Source organism: Haliotis asinina, chromosome 1 (genome assembly GCF_037392515.1).
Source record: "Haliotis asinina isolate JCU_RB_2024 chromosome 1, JCU_Hal_asi_v2, whole genome shotgun sequence".
Taxonomy (NCBI): Eukaryota; Metazoa; Mollusca; class Gastropoda; order Lepetellida; family Haliotidae; genus Haliotis; species Haliotis asinina.
In genome coordinates, this window is record NC_090280.1 from 91,459,207 (window position 1) to 91,478,059 (window position 18,853).

Consider the following 18,853-nt stretch of genomic DNA (forward strand, 5'->3'; position numbering starts at 1 on the left):
CATAGGTTTGAGACCTAAGATGTACTCCATACTGAAAGCCGACAATAGTGAGATCCGGAAGGCTAAGGGGGTTAAGAAGTATGTGGTGAAACAACACATCAAACACGCCAGATTCAAGGAAGCCCTGTTCAAGACCCGTACCTTTAGACATAAAATGAACACACTTAGAAGTGATGGGCATAAGATATACGGACTGACTATAAACAAGACGTCCCTATCGCCTATGGACACGAAACGTTGGATAGCTATTGATGGTATAAACACATACGCGTATGGACATGAAAAAATTTGAGGCTATTTACTACAGCCCGCGTGGGTACTGGAAAGGAGCTAGCGCAGTAGATAAGCTAGCTAAACTAGCGCGAGTACCCTCGGAGGAAGCCAAAGCGTGGCTTGAAAAACAAGCCCTGTGGCAGATCTATTTACCGGCACCACGCTACGTGCCTAGAAGGAGGTTCGGTATTAACATACCTAATAGCATTCACCAGGCAGACCTACTGTTCCTACCCCACGATAAGAGGTACAAGTATGCCTTAACCGTAGTGGATGTAGCCAGTCGTTACAAGGAAGCCGAACCCTTGACCACGAAAGATTCGGCCCAGGTAGCCAGAGGATTTGAACGCATATACAAACGCAGCCCACTGACGTGGCCAACAGAGCTGCAAGTTGACCCCGGACGGGAGTTCATGGGTGCCGTGTCACAACTGCTAACCAAACACGATACAAAGGTCAGGCGTGGCACGGCCGGAGCCCATCGCAGCCAAGCCATAGTTGAGAGATTTAATAGGACTTTGGCTGAGCGCTTGTTCGGTTATCAGTATGCTAGGGAGATGACCACCCCTGGAAAACGATCGACTGAATGGGTCACGAGGTTACCCAAGGTGGTGTCGGCAATCAACCATGAAGTCACCCGTCTCACCGGTAAGAAACCGGCAGACGCTATCAAACTAAAATCAATAGTTGCAGAGTCGGCCGCTCCATTGCGTGGGAAGGAGAAACAGATACCAGATAGGGCTCTAGTGAGGTATCTATACCAGCCGGGGGAACACGAGGGCGATAGCCGTAAGCGAGCCACCGATCCTATATGGTCAGTCAAAACTTACAACATAGATAAAGTGGATATGAAAGCCGACGAACCTAACTTGTACTACTTGAGGGATGGGCCGGGTAGGGGATTTGTAAGAGAAGAATTATTGATCGTACCGTACGGCACAGTGTTACCTCCTACCAAGGCACAGTAATTACCGCCAACTTTTTTGTAGTAGGGGTAATAGTAGCAAGAGCTAATGGCCCAACCAAAGCCTTATTTAGTAAATAAGGCTTTGTAGAGACATTTCTTGAAAGTGAGCCAGAACTATCATTCCCTATACTACTTATGTGCACACTAATCGTTTTCCCACTGTTTCATTCGCGATTTAAGATTGAACCAAAGAAGTTAGCCGCGGCACTGATGGAGGAAGAAAAACATGCAGAGGAAGAACGTCAGACAAGTGTAATCTCTTTGCACTACAGTATTGATATTTCAGAGAGAGGATGGTGGTACATGCACTCAGGGAATGAACACACAAGGACGGTTCTTATTATCGATAGATAAAGGAACTGAAATTCTATCCTGAGAAATGCTTTCCTAAAGAGCACTTTCATGATGGTCTGTCTCAAATTGTACATGTGATTGACCTGCCCGCAAGGTAACTCCTCAGCCGTGAGAGAGCAAGCTCGTCGACCCCGAACGTGTGTTGTAACCTAGAAAGAAGAATGTTGTGGTTTGTAGAGTCAAATGCTGCCGACAGATCAAGCAGCACAAGTTTTTGAAATCATTAGGGTCAAGTGATGCCTTCTTAAGGACTGGTGTGACGATGGCCTTTTTGAAATCATCAGGAGCTGAGCCAGACTTTAAAGACAAATTAACTAGAATACAAGTTGCAGAAATGACCGATTGCAGACAGTCTTTGAAGAGCCAAGTTGTTCGAGTGAACAGGATTTGGGTGCGGCTGCCTGGATAACTTTACTAAGCTCGTCTTCAGTCACAGAATTGAAGTTGACCAGATTTTGTCCACTGAAACCTGTGTCGTGTTCCAAAGGATTTTTGTCTGGGCATCGTGATTCAGTGTCCAGAACTATATTATTCGCTTTCTGAATGAAGAAATCACAGAGTGCTTCAGCACGTACAACAGTCTCCTGTTCTGATCTGCTGGTTGTCAAGCTACCTTTGGTGTCAGTGAGCCTGTTTACAATGGAAAAGTGTTGTTTGGAATCACCCTTGCTCTCTGTAACCTTCTGTCGGATATGCAGTTATCTGGCTTGTTTCAACAATGGTTATGACACATCTTGAATATCTGTCTGTGTATTTCGAGTCCGCTTTTTCGCCATGCCCTCTCAGCACGACGGCGTTCATGTTTAGCATGAGTGATATCATCCGTCATCTGACCTAATCACAACCTTTGCTGTTTGGAGCGTGCTTGTCCAATGTCTGCAACAAGGCGGAATGAAAGGCTTCAGACACAGTGTTAACACTTCTTATGCCAACACATTCAAGTTCAGTGTCAGATAGCAGGGCTCCATGCTACTCAAAACAAGCATTAAGGTATTTTTGGAACAGTACTCTGTCAATTGTTCGAGTTTTCCTGTACGTTATTGTCTGGCGTACATGCCTTTGTTTCTCTAGGTTTATATGGAAGAAGACACAAAAATGATCAGAGATGTCATAGTCGACAACCTCCACAGATAAAACCAGATTGCCTTCAGCTTTAGTCAAAACCAGATCTAGAGTGTGGCCACTGCGATGGGTCGGTCTTGTGACATACTGCACCAACTCAGATGTGTATAAAATATCATGGAACTGATCAGCCAAGGTGTTACCAGGACAATCAACATGTATGTTAAAGTCACCAGCCATAAGGATGGGTTGATTGGTGGAAGTGATAATTTCAATAAGGCTAGAGAGTTCATCCAGAATAACTGATGGGGTCAAGTGCAGTTTTTGTGATGACGATGGTCTATATATCGCGACAAGTCTGACACAGACGCCATGAACACACAGACACATAGCAAGGAATTCAAAACTCTTGTAGTCTGAATGGGCAGATTTGTTGAGGGTTATGTTTAGGGAAGATCTGAAAATAATGATAAGGCCGCCGCCCTGCCTACTGAGTCTGTTGACCATGAGAAACTTGTATCCACTGGGGACCACTTCATTTATAATGATATTATCACCAGGTTTTAACCAGGTCTCTGTTACTATACACATATCAAGGTTCTGTTCTAAGATAAAGTCATTGATTTCCATTGCTTTGTTGCGGATAGTTCTTCAATGTAGGAGACAGACATTAAGATTATTAACACCATGAGCTTTCTTTGTTGGATTGGGGTTAGTTTCACTATGGCACACAAACCTGTCATTCACTTTAGTAGACAGTTCTTTGATTGGCTTTCTTGTTTTCCGCCCTCCTCGGCGACCACGCCTCCTTGACCTCTTCATCAAGCCAGTCGTGCAGGTGGTGAGTGGTGGACAATAAAAATGCAAGCTACTACTGGTGATAGCATTACGTAATGATACCAAGTCACCTCTGGTGTAGCTTACCCTCTCCATTGTTACCAGTCTGCTGTTCAGCTTGGGATGTAATTGGGAAAGTGTCCTGAACACAAATAATGTTTGTGCATAAACAGAACACAAATGTCCATAAAGTCCACATTTCCCGTATCAAAATTTATGAAATTTATATCCAGTTTATTAGATATTTTATTAATTCATTACGCATATCAAATAAAGTGCGCTAATATCAGTGCAAACTTACATTTGAACGCCAAAACAGAGGAGATAAATTCGAGGTGGGGAAACACCCTTGAACCAGAGTAAATATATTACGTCATTAAAAGAATTCCCATCCAGTTTTAATGCGATGCGTCAAAAATAGGTGCAGGACCTATTTTCGTCCCATCGCATCGCATCGCATCCACAAATCGGACGTAATGCGAACGGCATATGATAAAGTAAGTTAATACGTTTTTTTGACGCAACGCAAGAAAAATCGGATGTAGTGTGAAGTCCCCGATTAACAATGTCCCAGCAATATCACTTCGGTATAACCGAAGATATACACATGACGTGTTAATTGTTATCAGAATAATGTGTTTTATTTGTCCCTGTTTCCCGTCCCTGTGTTTTATTTGTCTTTGTTACCGATATAATTTTTTTTGTCTCTGTTTCCCCATGTCTTAAATTTGGGGAAAAGTGACGGGTGTTTTGAAATGAACGTTTACCCCATGATTTTGTCGTCATGGCTGACCAATATGTTGATTGGACTATCATGATTTAGGGAGCCATGTCTCACACGCAGAAATCTGACTTTGTACGCCTTCAGGACGGTTCAACTGCTTTTCGGTACAGGGAAAGTTGGATTCACATGATTCCGATCATTGACCGCCAGAGGGAGTTCTTCCAGCAATATAATGCTAGGTCTCACACAGCACATGTTACTATTCAGTGTCTTCAGAATACGAACATTACAGTGCTTCCATATGCGTTTCTTTTTGGGGAGAGTATATTTTCTCCATGCCAGTGTTCCCAGCGTCAGTGTTTCTCGTGCTTGTGTTTTTTAGACGCTCAGACACACATATATGTACAGTAGCTTAATAAAAATTATGATAACAATAAGGGTATGTACATAGAGCTGACTTCGATTACACAAAAGCAATGTTCAAAGCGCTGACAAGCCACAGTTTTATGTAGAAGAAAATACATGGATTTGTGAAACATATCGTTAAAACAGATTATTTTGAGTCTCTTTTTGAAAATTGTCGACAGATCGAGAGCCAGAGAGTTCAGCGTAGCAGCTGCATATTTAAAGGAGTTGGGACCAAACAATTGGAGTTTCTACGTAGGCATAGACTGGAGATACTGATCATGTGAGCGGAGAGTTCTGGAGTGTGTGTATTGTGTGATGATGTCTTGAAGACGCAATTTATGCAATCTCGTTAGAAAAAGTATCCAACTATGAAGAAAAGATTTGGTGGCGGTTTTTTATTAGCTATTCTATCACCCTTTAGTGGTGACACAGTCTGTGTAGAGCTGAAATATGAAGAAGAAGGTCTGTTAGCAAACGTACACCCCCAAGTCATTAACAATCAAAACACGTATCTTATAATTAAACCTATGAAAATATCTTGTCATTCTAGAATTTCACTAACTTAAAAATAATGAAATTATGTTATCGTAATAATTAGTCCTTGTTTTCATCACCAGTAAGTAAAAACTGAACGTGGCTTCGGCAGAATTTCTGCCACAGAGCCATTACATAATAAAATGTAATTTAGGAACCTGTCCACTTTGAATGTATGACTACAGCTATTCGTGGCCCCCCAAATTCGGGAACCTCAACACTGATTATGTCATTGACTTGATATGACAGTGTGAGTTTCCGTCTCAACTCTTCTAAAACCTGAACTCCAAGTCAGGAGCAATTACACACACTCACTACTGTCATAGTACGTAGTACATGCTTTCAAATCAGGAGTGCACGACCACTGCATGAATGGAAAGCTACCTAACGTATGATAGACAGGCGAGTGTCACATCACATAAAATGCCACCATGACAATACTATTTAAATCTCAAAATGGCAATGCAAAGGAATGTTGCAGTCTGGAGAAACCCAGAATAGAGTTGCCAGGGTTTTGCTTTTCGGGAAGTCGAAGAACGTTATCTCCCGTCATACTGATGAGTAGAAGTCGACGGCAAAATAGAAGAACCTAGACATCAGTGATAATCGTATAAGATGGAGTCACCAGATGTCGCATGACTTACTCTGGTCATAGCTGTCTCGAACTCTGCAATCGACAGTTTACCATCACCTGCAAGCAATAACCGGAACAGTTACTACTACTACTACTACTACTATTACTATTACTATTACTATTACTATTACTATTACTATTGCTATTACTATTACTATTACTACTACTCCTGCTACTGCTGCTGCTGCTGCTGCTGCTGCTGCTGCTGCTGCTCTCATCGTGTAACATTGCCACCCAGTTCCCCGCCATAAAGCACCCATCATCCGTGACTGCTAGAAAATCCCTGACATAAAGCACCCATCACCTACGGTTCCCACCCAATGACCGACATAAATCATTTAGCATGTAACATCGCCAACCGATTCCCCGACAAAGAGCACACATCATACGTGACTGCTATCCAACTTCCCGACTTCGACCCGATTCCTCGTCATAAAGCACCCATCATCTGTGACGTCTACATAATACCCGCCATTAGGCACCCACCATCTGTGAATGCCACACATTTCCCAAACATGAAACACCCCTCATATAACACTGCCACTAAGTATCCCGTTGTGAACCATTATTTAATCCTTGTTATGACAGACTCACCATTGGTATCAAGGGCTTGCTCCATAGCGGTGACGTCTTTGTCGGTCAGTTTATTGTCGTTGTCCATGTCGAAGTTGTGGAAGAGGTAGCCGGCAAAGGGGTGTGTGTCATGGTACGTATGATGCCACTGATGCACAAACTCGTCCTCGGAAACGTCGCCGCTACCTGTAACAACAACACACATCATCAACAACGTTATATACTTTAACCTCATACAGTAACTGAACATTGTCAAAGGCGTGTTTCATACGTCTTTCCCTTTGAAGAACACATCGTGAAGTCGTCATCAAATTCAATAACAAAGTCTTCCTGAAATAAGTCATAAAGTCTTCACAGAAATGAATAATAAACTTCGTCAAATAAATAATAAAGTCATTATAGGAATAATTCATGATATCTTCATCAAATTATACCATAAAATCATTATACGAATACATAAAAAATTCGTCAACAAATGAATAATAAAATCTTCCAAAAATAAGTCATTCAGTAGTCATAGAATAAATAACAAAGTCTTCAGAAATAATTCATAAAGTCCTTATACAAAAAAGTCATAAGTCTTCATAAAGTGAGTGAGTGAGTTAAAATTTAACGTCACATCGGAAATATCTGAGCCATATCGTGACGAGATCTTCTTAAAATATACCAGAAAGTCTTCATACGATATAGCAAAAGGGTCAGATAAAATGTACCAGAACATCTTCAGAAATACATCATAAAGTCCTGATACAAATAAGCCAGAAGGTCTTCACAAATTCAAGCAGAAAGGCCTAATGAATCCTTTCAGAGAGTCTTCATACTTAAATCATAAAGTCTATTTACCAGAGGCGATGAAGTCTTCATAAAATATATCAGACAGCATATATGTTACGATACAGTTCCTTGAGAGCATAAAAAACACAGAAGAATTTTGTGAAAGGTTCTCATTGTTCAGTAAATGACGTAAGAATAACCTCATCAAAAAGAAAAAGAAAGACTGACGCGAAGAATAAGGAACCGATCACTTAGCGTCGTAGTAATTGGTGGGGTTTGGGTATACCTTCCCCATCGTATATCCAGGTTCAAATACCCGCGAAGATCCTGGTTAGTATTGTTTTTCAGTAACCCATGGTTCTGGTAAGAGGCAACTAGCGGGATCGGATGGTCAGGTTCTGACACTTAGTTGACACGTCATCGTATCCCAGTGGTGCAGGTTGATGCTCGCGCTGTTGATCACTTGATTGTCTGGTCCAGACTCGATTAAGCACAGACAACCGCCATATAGCGGAGTGTTGCTGAGTACGGTGCAAAACAACAAACAAACAAATAAAAACAAACAATTCAGTTCCAGATAGCAAGTTGAAAAATTCATTACCGTCCTTGTCGTAGTTTGCTGCGAACTGAGCCAGGACTTCTTTCGCCTCCAAGTCGCCGTCTCCATTTTCGTCCAGGTCGATGATGACGCTTACGATCACTTGTTTGGCTGTCTTCTGCTGGTGGTTGTTATGGATACAGGAGTGGTTGTGGCCGTGATCATGACCATGGCCTCCTTGTCTGGAATCCAAAATTGCCGATAACCAACTCATCTGATAATTAGTATGGTTGTCAGATGTTGCACATTGTACCTCACCATATACAGACATATTGATGACTAGAACTGATTAATGTTAAACATTGCACCTCATATCACTCACCCATACATCGACAAAGTGACAACTATATCTGATTAATGTTAAACATTGCACCTCATATCACTCACCCATACACCGACAAAGTGACAACTATATCTGATTAATGTTAAACATTGTACCTGATATCATTCACCAAGTACCGACACAGTGACGACTACATCTGCTTAATGTTAAACATTGTACCTCATATCTTTCACCCATACACCGACAAAGTGACGACTATATCTGCTTAATGTTAAACATTGTATCTCATATCACTCACCATATACCGACACAGTGGCGACCTAATTGTACTCATCATATACCGACACAGTGACGAATAGATCAGCTTAATGTTAAACATTGTACCTTATATCATTCACCATATACCGACATAGTGAAGACTAGACCTGTTTAATAATAAACATTGTACCTCAAAACATTCACCATGTATCAATACAGTGACGACTAGATCTGTTTAATGTCACACATTTTACCTCACATCATTCGCGGTGTAGCGACACAGTGACTACAAGAACTGCTGAATGTTGAACATTGTGCCTCAGATCATTCACCATATACCACTCACCCATACACCGACACCGCTCCCAGAAGAAGAAGGAATGTTATCATAGTTGCTGAAAAATATGACGAAAAACTACAGTAAATTGAGGTTATCATGAACTTAAAGTGGCCAGCTGTTTTTGTTCGTCAGACGCATTTGGGTCTGAAAATGTACTGCAAGTTGTCGGGACCAAGAAAGCAATTCGTTACATACTCTTCCAAAAAAGTAGGGATCTTCATTTTTTTTATTTACTATTAAAAAAAATTAAAATGTTGATATGATATTAATGAATGTTTTGAGAGTGCATCACCATTTGCACTTCCTTACCAACATAGTTATTTGGAATGTGGTGGCTTTTGAAAGATGACTGGTGTATGGCATGCAATTTGCATATATACGCTTTTCATTTTAAAACACGCGACTAAAAACAAACACTAACAAACGTGTGAGCGTCAAAATTAATGTTCTAAGTGGTTTTTCGACCTTCTAGACAAATAACGTCAAAATCAAGAATGGGACCCCATGCACGAGTATGGGGCTACTGCGTTGTGCACGTGCATTCATGCGGGTGGTAATAGAGGGAAATGGTGGTGCGTTCATAAGATGTCTGTCCTTGAAACGCTTGTTAACGTTAACACTTCCTATCCAAATTGAAAGTTCATTATCCCCTACTTTCTTTGAAGAGTAGATCTGTCATATCGTTATGAACGTGGTTGCCTGTATATGAACAGTGTACATTCAAGTGAATCGTGACCCCAGTCAATCTGAATGTACGGACACAATGTCTGCAGTGGTTATGTGAAGGTTGTTGCACTATGGGTGCACGAGTTGATAAATGTCATTAAAATAGAGCGGTTACCAACATTCTGAATATGATGAGAATAGCCTGAGGCACGAGCACATCGACAGTCATTGCAATACAGTCTATATCAAACTATGTTGATTATATATTTCCGACCACACAATGAAAAGGCGTCCATCAGTCACTCAAGTGAGCATTTCAAGGTGGCAAACTCAATCAAAACATGTCAGGTGTTTTAATACAAAACACAAGAACATCATTCACAGCTCATACATAATACGTGTTAACACGGGCACATTATGGTCATACATAACAAGTGTTAGAGAGGGTACGTGTCATACTTAAAACTTGTTAAAGAGGACACATGGTCAGAGATAATACGTGTTAGAGGAGGTCACGAGGTCATTGGTAATACATGTTAGCGTGTTGAAAGTGACAGACCTAGAAATGGTAAAAAGGAGATAAAATATGAACACTTTGTAATTTAAATGAAACTTAAGTCGAATATGACTTTCTTCTCATCAGTCCTTCGTATAATTCAAAACGTTCTGAACATATTAAAAGGCATTGCTATGTCCATCTAAGTAATATAAAATTCTCTGCTCTCATAAGTTGCAAGAAAAGCAAAATATTAAAAATCTTGTTTTGTCGCTGTAAGGTAAATATATTTCTATATGCAGTTGCCCATGATAAGTGCATATGTATCCTGTGGCCTCTTCAGTACGAAGTAAAGACTGATTGATTATAGACTGTCGCTTTAACAGTACAGTGGTTACAGATGAGGAAGCATCCTGGTAACACGAAGCAGAAAACGAAGACGTTACCTGTTGAACGTAGGAAAGTCAGACTGACTGTTCAGCTGGAAGTATTATGGTTTAAATAGAGTGTTGAAAAAGGAGTGCCAAAAGAGCACCAAAGTTCACAGGCATTTCATGACATCGTGTCATGTTAGGCCACTGACTAGCAGATAGAGTTGAAGATAATGATAATGGATATGGGACACCTATGGTGTACTCTAATTGCCATCGCGCATCCCAGTTGTCTCTCTTTTCAGTTTATACCAGGTTCTGTTAATTAAAATTACACCGTTCAGTCCTGCTCAACTGCTATAGACACGCTTGATGTTCTCACGCCATAAACCCTTAACTGGCAGAAGTCGCCTCTGGCAGACTGTATTGTCTTGGAAAAGAATTTCCCATACCGGTTAAAACCAACTGATATGCTAATGGAATGTTCTGACCCTTTAGATTTAGAGGTGATAAGGACCTCTCTCTAAGGTCACATGGTCTTAAGAACTGTTATTCTGTTGTGGCCATTTATAACATGAGTGAGGTAATATACTTGTATTTCACTTACGTGATTCACAGACAGATACGCCTACAGATATACCAGTACGGAGTGATACACCTGTAGACATACCAGTACAGATTCATGAGCTTACAGACATAACAGTAGAGAGTGATGATCCCATAGACATACCTATATAGATTGATACACCTAGAGACATACCCGTACAGACTGATACGCTTGTAGACATACCAGTACAGACTGATGCACCTGAAGACATACCAGTACAGACAGATGCGCCTGTAGACATACCAGTACAAACAGATGCGCCTGTAGACATACCAGTACAAACAGATGCGCCTGTAGACATACTTGTACAGACAGATGCGCCTGTAGACATACCAGTACAAACAGATGCGCCTGTAGACATACCAGTACAAACAGATGCGCCTGTAGACATACTGGTACAGACAGATGCGCCTGTAGACATACCAGTACAAACAGATGCACCTGTAGACATACCAGTACAGACAGATGCGCCTGTAGACATACCAGTACAGACAGATGCGCCTATAGACATACCAGTACAGACAGATGCGCCTGTAGACATACCAGTACAGACAGATGCGCCTGTAGACATACCAGTACAGACAGATGCGCCTGTAGACATACTGGTACAGACAGATGGGCCTATAGACATACCATATTATGCCATATTATAGGCTGTGGTAATAATTTTAGACATTACTACTTGTCACAGGAACGTGTAGGAATATAAGTCCATGGTAGGGTCAGGCGACTGGCAGTTTCACTCTTGACAGATAAGAGATAAGATGATGAAGAGAGGATATAGTTGGACTTAGAGACATTTTCAGCAAGTTAAGCAAGACCAATTCAAAGGCAGACCACGTCAGTGGAAAACAACGGCAGCAAAGAGGACACAGCTGAAGGTTTCACCTTTATTTCCCGTATATTTTGTTTTGTCTTTGTTTCCCACGCCTATGTTTTCAGTATTTTCACAACCCACTATGTTTTACATCGTACAAAATGATAAAGGGAAAACAAACGCAACAGACTAATGTGTTCTTCAATACGTTTATTACATTTCCTTATTTCTGGCCCGTGTGTTTCTTTTTTAAGCGTTCATTTGTCTTTGTTTACTGTGTCTGTGTTTCAAAAGTTTGTTTTATTTGTCTTTGTTAAATTCTTCCTTTGTTTCCCGCGTCTGTGTTTCCCCACCTCACGTCTATGTTTCCAGTTCATATGTTTTCCATGTTTGTACAGTTCCACAACAAAACACATGAATGATATTGATATAGGAAGGCTTAAATACTTTTTCAAAATTATAGTTTGTTACAATTTCGCCATTATAATGCTGGTTTGTGTTCATGGAACGAATGCACAGCGCAAAAACGCAACCTCGGAAACTTGTGGCGTGGAAAACCGTAGTATGGAATATGCGGGTACAGTTCTGAGGAATCTAAGACCGTTTGTCTCCAATGCAGTCTGACTTGAAAACTAACAAAATGCCCAATGGAATGCTGATCGTGATCAAAAGATCAGACCAACCCCATAAGGTTTCTTTTATTAAAATATTGACACTGTTCACTATTTGTTAGGAGGGAGGAGTGAAGAGAAACGGACAGCCAGGTATAACGGCGGAAAGAGGTCGTGTTGTGGGGAGCCATATCTCACACGCAGGAAGCGCTGACAAGTCACAGTTCAAATGTACAAGAAGATACATGGATTTATGGAACATATTGAAACGGGTGCGTTTTTAGTCTGTTTTTGGCAGAGTTGGTACTAGTTTTAGATCGAGAGGCAGAGAGTTACAAAGTGTGGCTGCTGCACACTGAAAGGATTTGGCGCCAAACGATTTGAGAGCATAAGTAGGCATGAAATGGCGCTACTGATCATGGGAGTGGAGAATTCTGGAGGAAGTATATAGTGTGATGAAGTCTTGAGGACACCATTTTTGCAATTACATGAATTATCCAAATATAAAAGGAAAAATTTGGAGGTAGGTTTTTATTAGCTGTTCTATCACCCATGAGTGGAGACACACGCTGTGTAGAGCTGAAATGTGAAGAAATCAGATGTGTTAAAAAATGTACACCTCCAAGTCGTTAACATCAAAACACTCATCTTATAACTGACCATATCAAAATATCTTCTCATTTCTGTATTTCACTGTTTTAAAAATAATGATGTCGAGGTGTTATCGTAATGATTATTATTTATGTTTCCATCATAAGTAAATAAAAACTGAACGTCGCTTCGGCAGAATATCTGCCGCATTGCCATTCCATAATAAAATGCAATATAGGAACCCGTTGACCTTGAATGTAAGACTACAGCAATACGTGGCCCCCTAAATTCGGGAACCCCAACACTCATTATATCATGAACCTGACATGAGAGTGTGAGTCTCAACTGAGCAGCACTGACTGCTGTTGTCGTAAATGCTATTATCGTCCTACTAAAATATATAGTAGCACATCCTTTCAAATCACGAGCGCACGAGCATTGTATGCATGGAACTTAAGGTATAATGGACAGGCGAGTGTCACATGACATAAAATGCCACCTCGAGAAAATATCTGAATCTCAAAATGGCAATGCATTGCAGTCTGGAGAAATCCCGAATTGAGCTGCCCGTATTTTGAGGAAGTCGAAAGCGTTACCTTCTGTCAGACTAACGACCCATATATAGGTCAAAATCAACGTCAAAATGAAATAACTTAGCCATCTGTGATAATTGTATAAGATGGAGTCACCGGATGTCGCATGACTTACTCTGGTCATAGCGGTCCGGAACTCTGCGACTGACAGTTTACCATCACCTGCAAGTAATAACAGGAACAGTTAAAAAACATATATAGTTTTATGTTTCAGCCGTCATTTAAGACTGGCAACTAAATCAGCGTAACAAAACACCCATCATCTAAGACCAAATGTCCGGCCAAAGGCACCCATCAACTGAAAGTGGCATCTTCGTCAACGTCATAAAGCACCCATAATCTAATACTGACAAAGCACCCATTATCTGTGATTGATATCCGATTCCTCGTCATAAAGCTATCCACTTCCCCGTCATAATACAACCATCACTTATGGCTGCAACACAGTATCATTTATGACTGACCCCTAAGTCCCTGTTATAAAGCACCCATCATCTGTGACTGCGACGCAATACCCCGACATAAAGCACCCGTCATGTAACACTGCCACCCAACTCCCCGTCTTTAAGCACCCATCATATGTGACTACTAAACAGGTCCCCGATATAAAGCACACGCCATTTGTGACTGCTACACAATCCCACTCATAGAGAAACCATCATGTAACACTGCCACCCAATTCCCTATCATGAAACATCCATTATTTAATCATCAACTCCGAGTTATGACACACCCACCATCAGTATCAAGGGCGAGCTCCATAGCGGCGACGTCTTTGTCGGTCAGTGTATTGTCGCTGTCCATGTCGAAGTTCTTGAAGAGGTATCCGGCAAAGGGGTGTGTGTCATGGTACGTTCCATGCCACTGATGCACAAACTCGTCCTCGGAAATGTCGCCACTAGCTGTAACAACAACAACAACAACAAACACCTTCAACAACGCGAATTACTTAAACCTCATACAGTAACAACTGGTGACCTGAACACTGCAAGAGGTGTGTTTCATACGTCTTTCACTTTGCCAGAATACATCATGAAGTCTTCATCAAATTAAATCACAAAGCCTTCCTAAATAAAGACATCATAGAAATAATTCATAATGTCTTCATCACATTATACCATAAACTCATTATACGAATACAGGAAGTCTTCATCAAATTCAATCGTAAAGTATTTCTGAAATTAGTCACTAGGTCTTCATGAAATAAATTACAAAGTCATCAGAAATAAACCATAAGCCTTCTTCAAACAAAGCAGAAAGGATTGATGAATTCTTTCAGAAAGTCTTCATAATTCAAATAATAAACTCTTCAGAAATACATCATAAAGGCCTCATACAAATAAGCCATGTATTTTAAAAATATACCGAGAAGTCTTCATAAGAAAAAGCAGAAGGGTCAGATAAAATATACCAGAAAGTCTTCATAAGATAAAGCAGAAGGGTCAGATAAAATATACCAGGAAGTCTTCATAAGAAAAAGCAGAAGGGTCAGATAAAATATACCAGAAAATCCGGCGTAAATCAACAAACAAATCAAAATAACAAGTTGAAAATTCATTACCGTCCTTGTCGTAGTTTGCGGCGAACTCCGCCAGAACTTCTTTCGCCGTCAAGTCGCCGTCTCCATCTGTGTCCAGGTCGGCGATGACTTTTGTGATCACCTGATTGGCTGTCATCTGCTGGTGGTTGTTATGGATACAGGAATGATTTTGGCCGTGACCATGACCTCCTTGTCTGGAATCCAACATTGTCTATAAGGGGTTGTCAGATGTTGCACATTGTATCTGATAATATTCACCATATACAGAACTGTTTAATATTACACATTGTACTTCATAATATTCACCACATACCGACACAGTCATCACTAGAACTGTTCAGTGTTGAACAGTGTATCTCATTCACCACGTACCGACATAGAGACGACCAGAGCTGTTTAATGTTGCACATTGTGCCTCCTAACACTTACCTGTGACGACTCGAGCTGTTTAATATTGCACATATTGCCTCATAACACTCACCCATACACCGACACCGCTCCCAGTAGAAGAAGGAATGTTATCATCGTTGCTGAAAAATATTACGAAAGACTACAGTTAACTGAGGTTATCATGAACTTAAAGTGACCAGTTGTTTTAGTTCGTCACACGCATTGGATCTGAAAATATACCGTTGTCGGGGCCAAGAAAGCAATTCGTTATAATTCTCGTGTCGTTATAAACGTGGTTGCCTGTATATAACCTTGTACATTCAAGTGAACCGTAACCCCAGTGAATCTGAATGCACGTGTATCATGTATGTATTGGTTATGTGCAAGTTGTTGCACTATAGGTGTACGTGTTGATAAGTTTGATTAAAATAGAGCGGTTACTAACATTCTGAATATGATGACACTGAGAATAATCTGAGGAACGAGCACATCGACAGTCATTCCTGTTTCTCGCCACCTTGGCAACATATGGAAAAAAACAAAGTTACGTGAAGGTATCATGGACATCTAACGCTATATCCGAAAGTTTTGAAAATTGCCAACGATTTCCTTTCGATAACAATATAAGGTCGTTTCGAAAATTTAGGGATTGTGTGGCAAAATGGAACATAACTGACAAAAATCCCGGTTCTTGAGAAGAATGTATAAGTTGGTATTCAGGAATAAGACGAAATGTCATGGATATCAACGTCTTCATTGTTTACATTGCAATACAGTCTATATCAAACGCATAGTCGATTATGCATTTCCGACCACACAATGAAAAGGCGTCCATCAATCATTTAAATGAGAAAATCAAGGTGGCAAACTCAATCAAAACATGTCAGGCCTTTCGTACAAAACACAGGAAAGTCTGGCACAGGCCATACATGATACGTGTTAAAGCGGGCACGTTATTGTCATACATAACACGTGTTAAAGCGGGCGTGTCATGGTCACACATAGTAAGTGTTAAAACGGGCATGTTATGGTCATACATAATACGTGTTAAAACGGGCATGTCATGGTCATATAATAATACGTGCTCAAGGGGGCACGTATGCATGATATGTGTTAAAGAGGACACGTGGTCATACATCATACGTGAAAAGAGGGCAGTTTGTCATGCTTAATACTTGTTAAGTGGTCATAGTGGTGATAATACGTGTTAGAGGAAGTCACATGGTCCTTTGTAATACGTGTTAGCGTGTTGAAAGTGGCAGATATAAAAACGGTAAAAAAGGATCTGTTCATCGTATAATTCAATACGTTGTAAATATATTATGTCCATCTAAGTGATGTAAAATTCTCTTCTCTCATAAGCAGCAAAAATAGCAATATGTTAAAAAATCTTGCCATATTCAGTCACAATGCAATGTTGTATAGAACAAAAGTTTTTTCACTGTCATGCAAATATATTTCTATGTGTAATTGCCCATGATAAGTGCTTATGCATCCTGTGGCCTCTTCAGCACGAAATAAAGATTGACTGATTACAGAAAGTCAACAGTACAGTGGTTACGGATGAGGAAGCATCCTGGTAACACGAAACAGAAATTGTAACAACACAAGACGTTACCTGTTGAACGTAGGAATGTCCGACTGACTGTTCAGCTGGAAGTATTATGGTTTAAATACTAGAGTGTTGGAAAAGGAGTGCCAAAGGAGCACCAAAGTACATGGGCATTTCATGATCTCGTGTCATGTTACGTCACTGACTTTCACACATAGGTCCACACAGCAAACAGATTTGAAGATCAAGATAATGAAGTTGGACACCTATGGTGTAATGTAACTGCCAGCATACGACATGTGACAAAAGACAACGTCAACGACGTCGTGAAGAAATACACAAGAATGATCAACGACAAAAATACAACATTTCGTGTTTAGAAATTGTTAGAGTGGAAAATCACTTGTCTTTAATCATTGATTTCACTGATTTTACTACTCATTTAAGTCAAGGGGTTAGTGCCAGAATACTTTAAGTAATAAATCTGTCAAAATTAGATGACAGTTTTAATGTGCTGACATACCTACTCGTACATACATACGCATAGTAATAAGGAGTATAAATAGGAGATTTCTCATTAAAGTTTAAACAACTTATCAATTCAGTTCAATTCTTTATTGTATGCAAGGCCCAGGTCCATATACAAAAGGAGATACATCTTAAACTTTCTAACTAATCAATTCTGTTTACTGCATTGTTAAAAATACAATTATTAATTATCTCTCTTTTCAGTTTATGGCACTGAACCAGACTATATTGTTGATGACACGGTTGATTTTCTACCCTTACACGAAGATACATACGAGGAATCTGTTGCCTCACCTGTGTACCCAAACCGTAAAAATAAGGATCTGGTTGTAAATTACTATGGAAGAGAATTACTAGACTTACGCAAAACTTTGGATGGTACTTGTTAAAAGACAGATTCTCATGAAGGAGACTACACATATATTGGTCCCACTGGTTGTAGCACACCAGATTACACTGCAGTGTCAGCACCATGGTACCGTTATTTGGAGGACTTCAATAGTGTATCTCGCACGGAGTCTCCTACTCATAACCACAATCTCATCCCTATTTAATGTAGACAGGTCAACCGATGATAAGTATTTCCATTGTGGTAACAGAAATAAATTTAAATGGAATAATGAAAACTCTCAATTATATCTTGATAACCTGCCAAATGCTGATGCAAGTGGTATGTTTCAAGGCTTTATGGGCAGTTTATATGTTAACACTGACAAAACAGCGAACGTACTGCAACGCATTCTGCAAATATGTGGGCGCGATATAGAAAGTTGACAACCCAAAACCATCAACTCCAAACAACAACCAGAATAGTTTGTTCAACAGTGTCAGATTCCTAAACATAAAAATTATAAACTGATTAATATCTTTTCATCAGATGTTAAATCATTCATTGATAACATGATTTTGATACATGTGTTGACTGTATCAATGACGATGATATTCTATCATGTGACTTTACAGATCAGGATGCACTAAATGTTATTAGACATCTGAAGTGTAAGAAGTCCCTATGCAATGATGGTATTCCCGCAGAGTTTTTCAAAGTTTCTGGACATATAATTATTCCTTACTTAGTATTATTGTTACAAAAATTCTGTCATCCGGTGCTTGGCCAAATTCCTGTTCAGCTGATATTATATTATCCCACTACATAAGAAAGGTAGTAGATGTGATCCGAATAAGTATAGGGGGATATCTTTTCTGAATGTTAGGGGGATCTCTTTTCTGAATGTAATGAGTACCATTTTTGTTTCGGTACTAAACAAAAGACTGGAGTGCTTTTTGGAACTTCGTGAGATAATTGGAGAATATCGGGGTGGATTTAAGACAGACCATTCAACTGTGGACAGTATCTTTATACTCCAGACAATCGTTCAGAAGTATTTAACACGTATAAATGGGAAGATATACGCTACATTCACAGATTTCCGCATGACCTTTGATATGGTAAATAGGTGTAAACTGCTGTA

General features: G+C 40.1%; 2 protein-coding genes across 2 annotated transcripts; both read right to left on the bottom strand.

Moving 5' to 3' along the window:
- Window positions 1-5,005: 5,005 nt before the first annotated feature.
- On the bottom strand, window positions 5,006-10,246 carry LOC137284248 (uncharacterized). The gene is made up of 6 exons (XM_067815987.1): window positions 10,228-10,246; window positions 8,626-8,674; window positions 7,742-7,920; window positions 6,388-6,552; window positions 5,804-5,850; window positions 5,006-5,068 (listed from the first exon to the last, which is right to left on the bottom strand). The coding sequence occupies exons 2-6, from the start codon at window positions 8,667-8,669 to the stop codon at window positions 5,036-5,038; spliced, it is 468 nt and encodes a 155-aa protein (XP_067672088.1). The 5' UTR covers window positions 8,670-8,674; window positions 10,228-10,246; the 3' UTR covers window positions 5,006-5,035.
- Window positions 10,247-11,853: 1,607 nt separating this feature from the next.
- On the bottom strand, window positions 11,854-17,012 carry LOC137284254 (uncharacterized). Its single transcript, XM_067815999.1, has 6 exons — window positions 16,920-17,012; window positions 15,393-15,441; window positions 14,933-15,105; window positions 14,109-14,273; window positions 13,487-13,533; window positions 11,854-12,766 (listed from the first exon to the last, which is right to left on the bottom strand). Exons 2-6 carry the CDS (start codon window positions 15,434-15,436, stop codon window positions 12,734-12,736), a joined length of 462 nt encoding a protein of 153 aa, XP_067672100.1. The 5' UTR covers window positions 15,437-15,441; window positions 16,920-17,012; the 3' UTR covers window positions 11,854-12,733.
- Between the last annotated feature and the right edge of the window lie 1,841 nt (window positions 17,013-18,853).

Coding starts and splice junctions, on each gene's coding strand:
- LOC137284254 (XM_067815999.1), bottom strand. CDS start 15,436: ATGATAACATTCCTTCTTCTACTGGGAGCGGTGTCGGTGTATGG. Junction 15,106..15,392: donor GGAGCGGTGTCGGTGTATGG/GTGAGTGTTATG, acceptor GTTGGATTCCAG/ACAAGGAGGTCATGGTCACG. Junction 14,274..14,932: donor CGCAAACTACGACAAGGACG/GTAATGAATTTT, acceptor TTGTTGTTACAG/CTAGTGGCGACATTTCCGAG.
- LOC137284248 (XM_067815987.1), bottom strand. CDS start 8,669: ATGATAACATTCCTTCTTCTTCTGGGAGCGGTGTCGGTGTATGG. Junction 6,553..7,741: donor AGCAAACTACGACAAGGACG/GTAATGAATTTT, acceptor TTGTTGTTACAG/GTAGCGGCGACGTTTCCGAG. Junction 5,851..6,387: donor GCAAGCCCTTGATACCAATG/GTGAGTCTGTCA, acceptor TATTGCTTGCAG/GTGATGGTAAACTGTCGATT.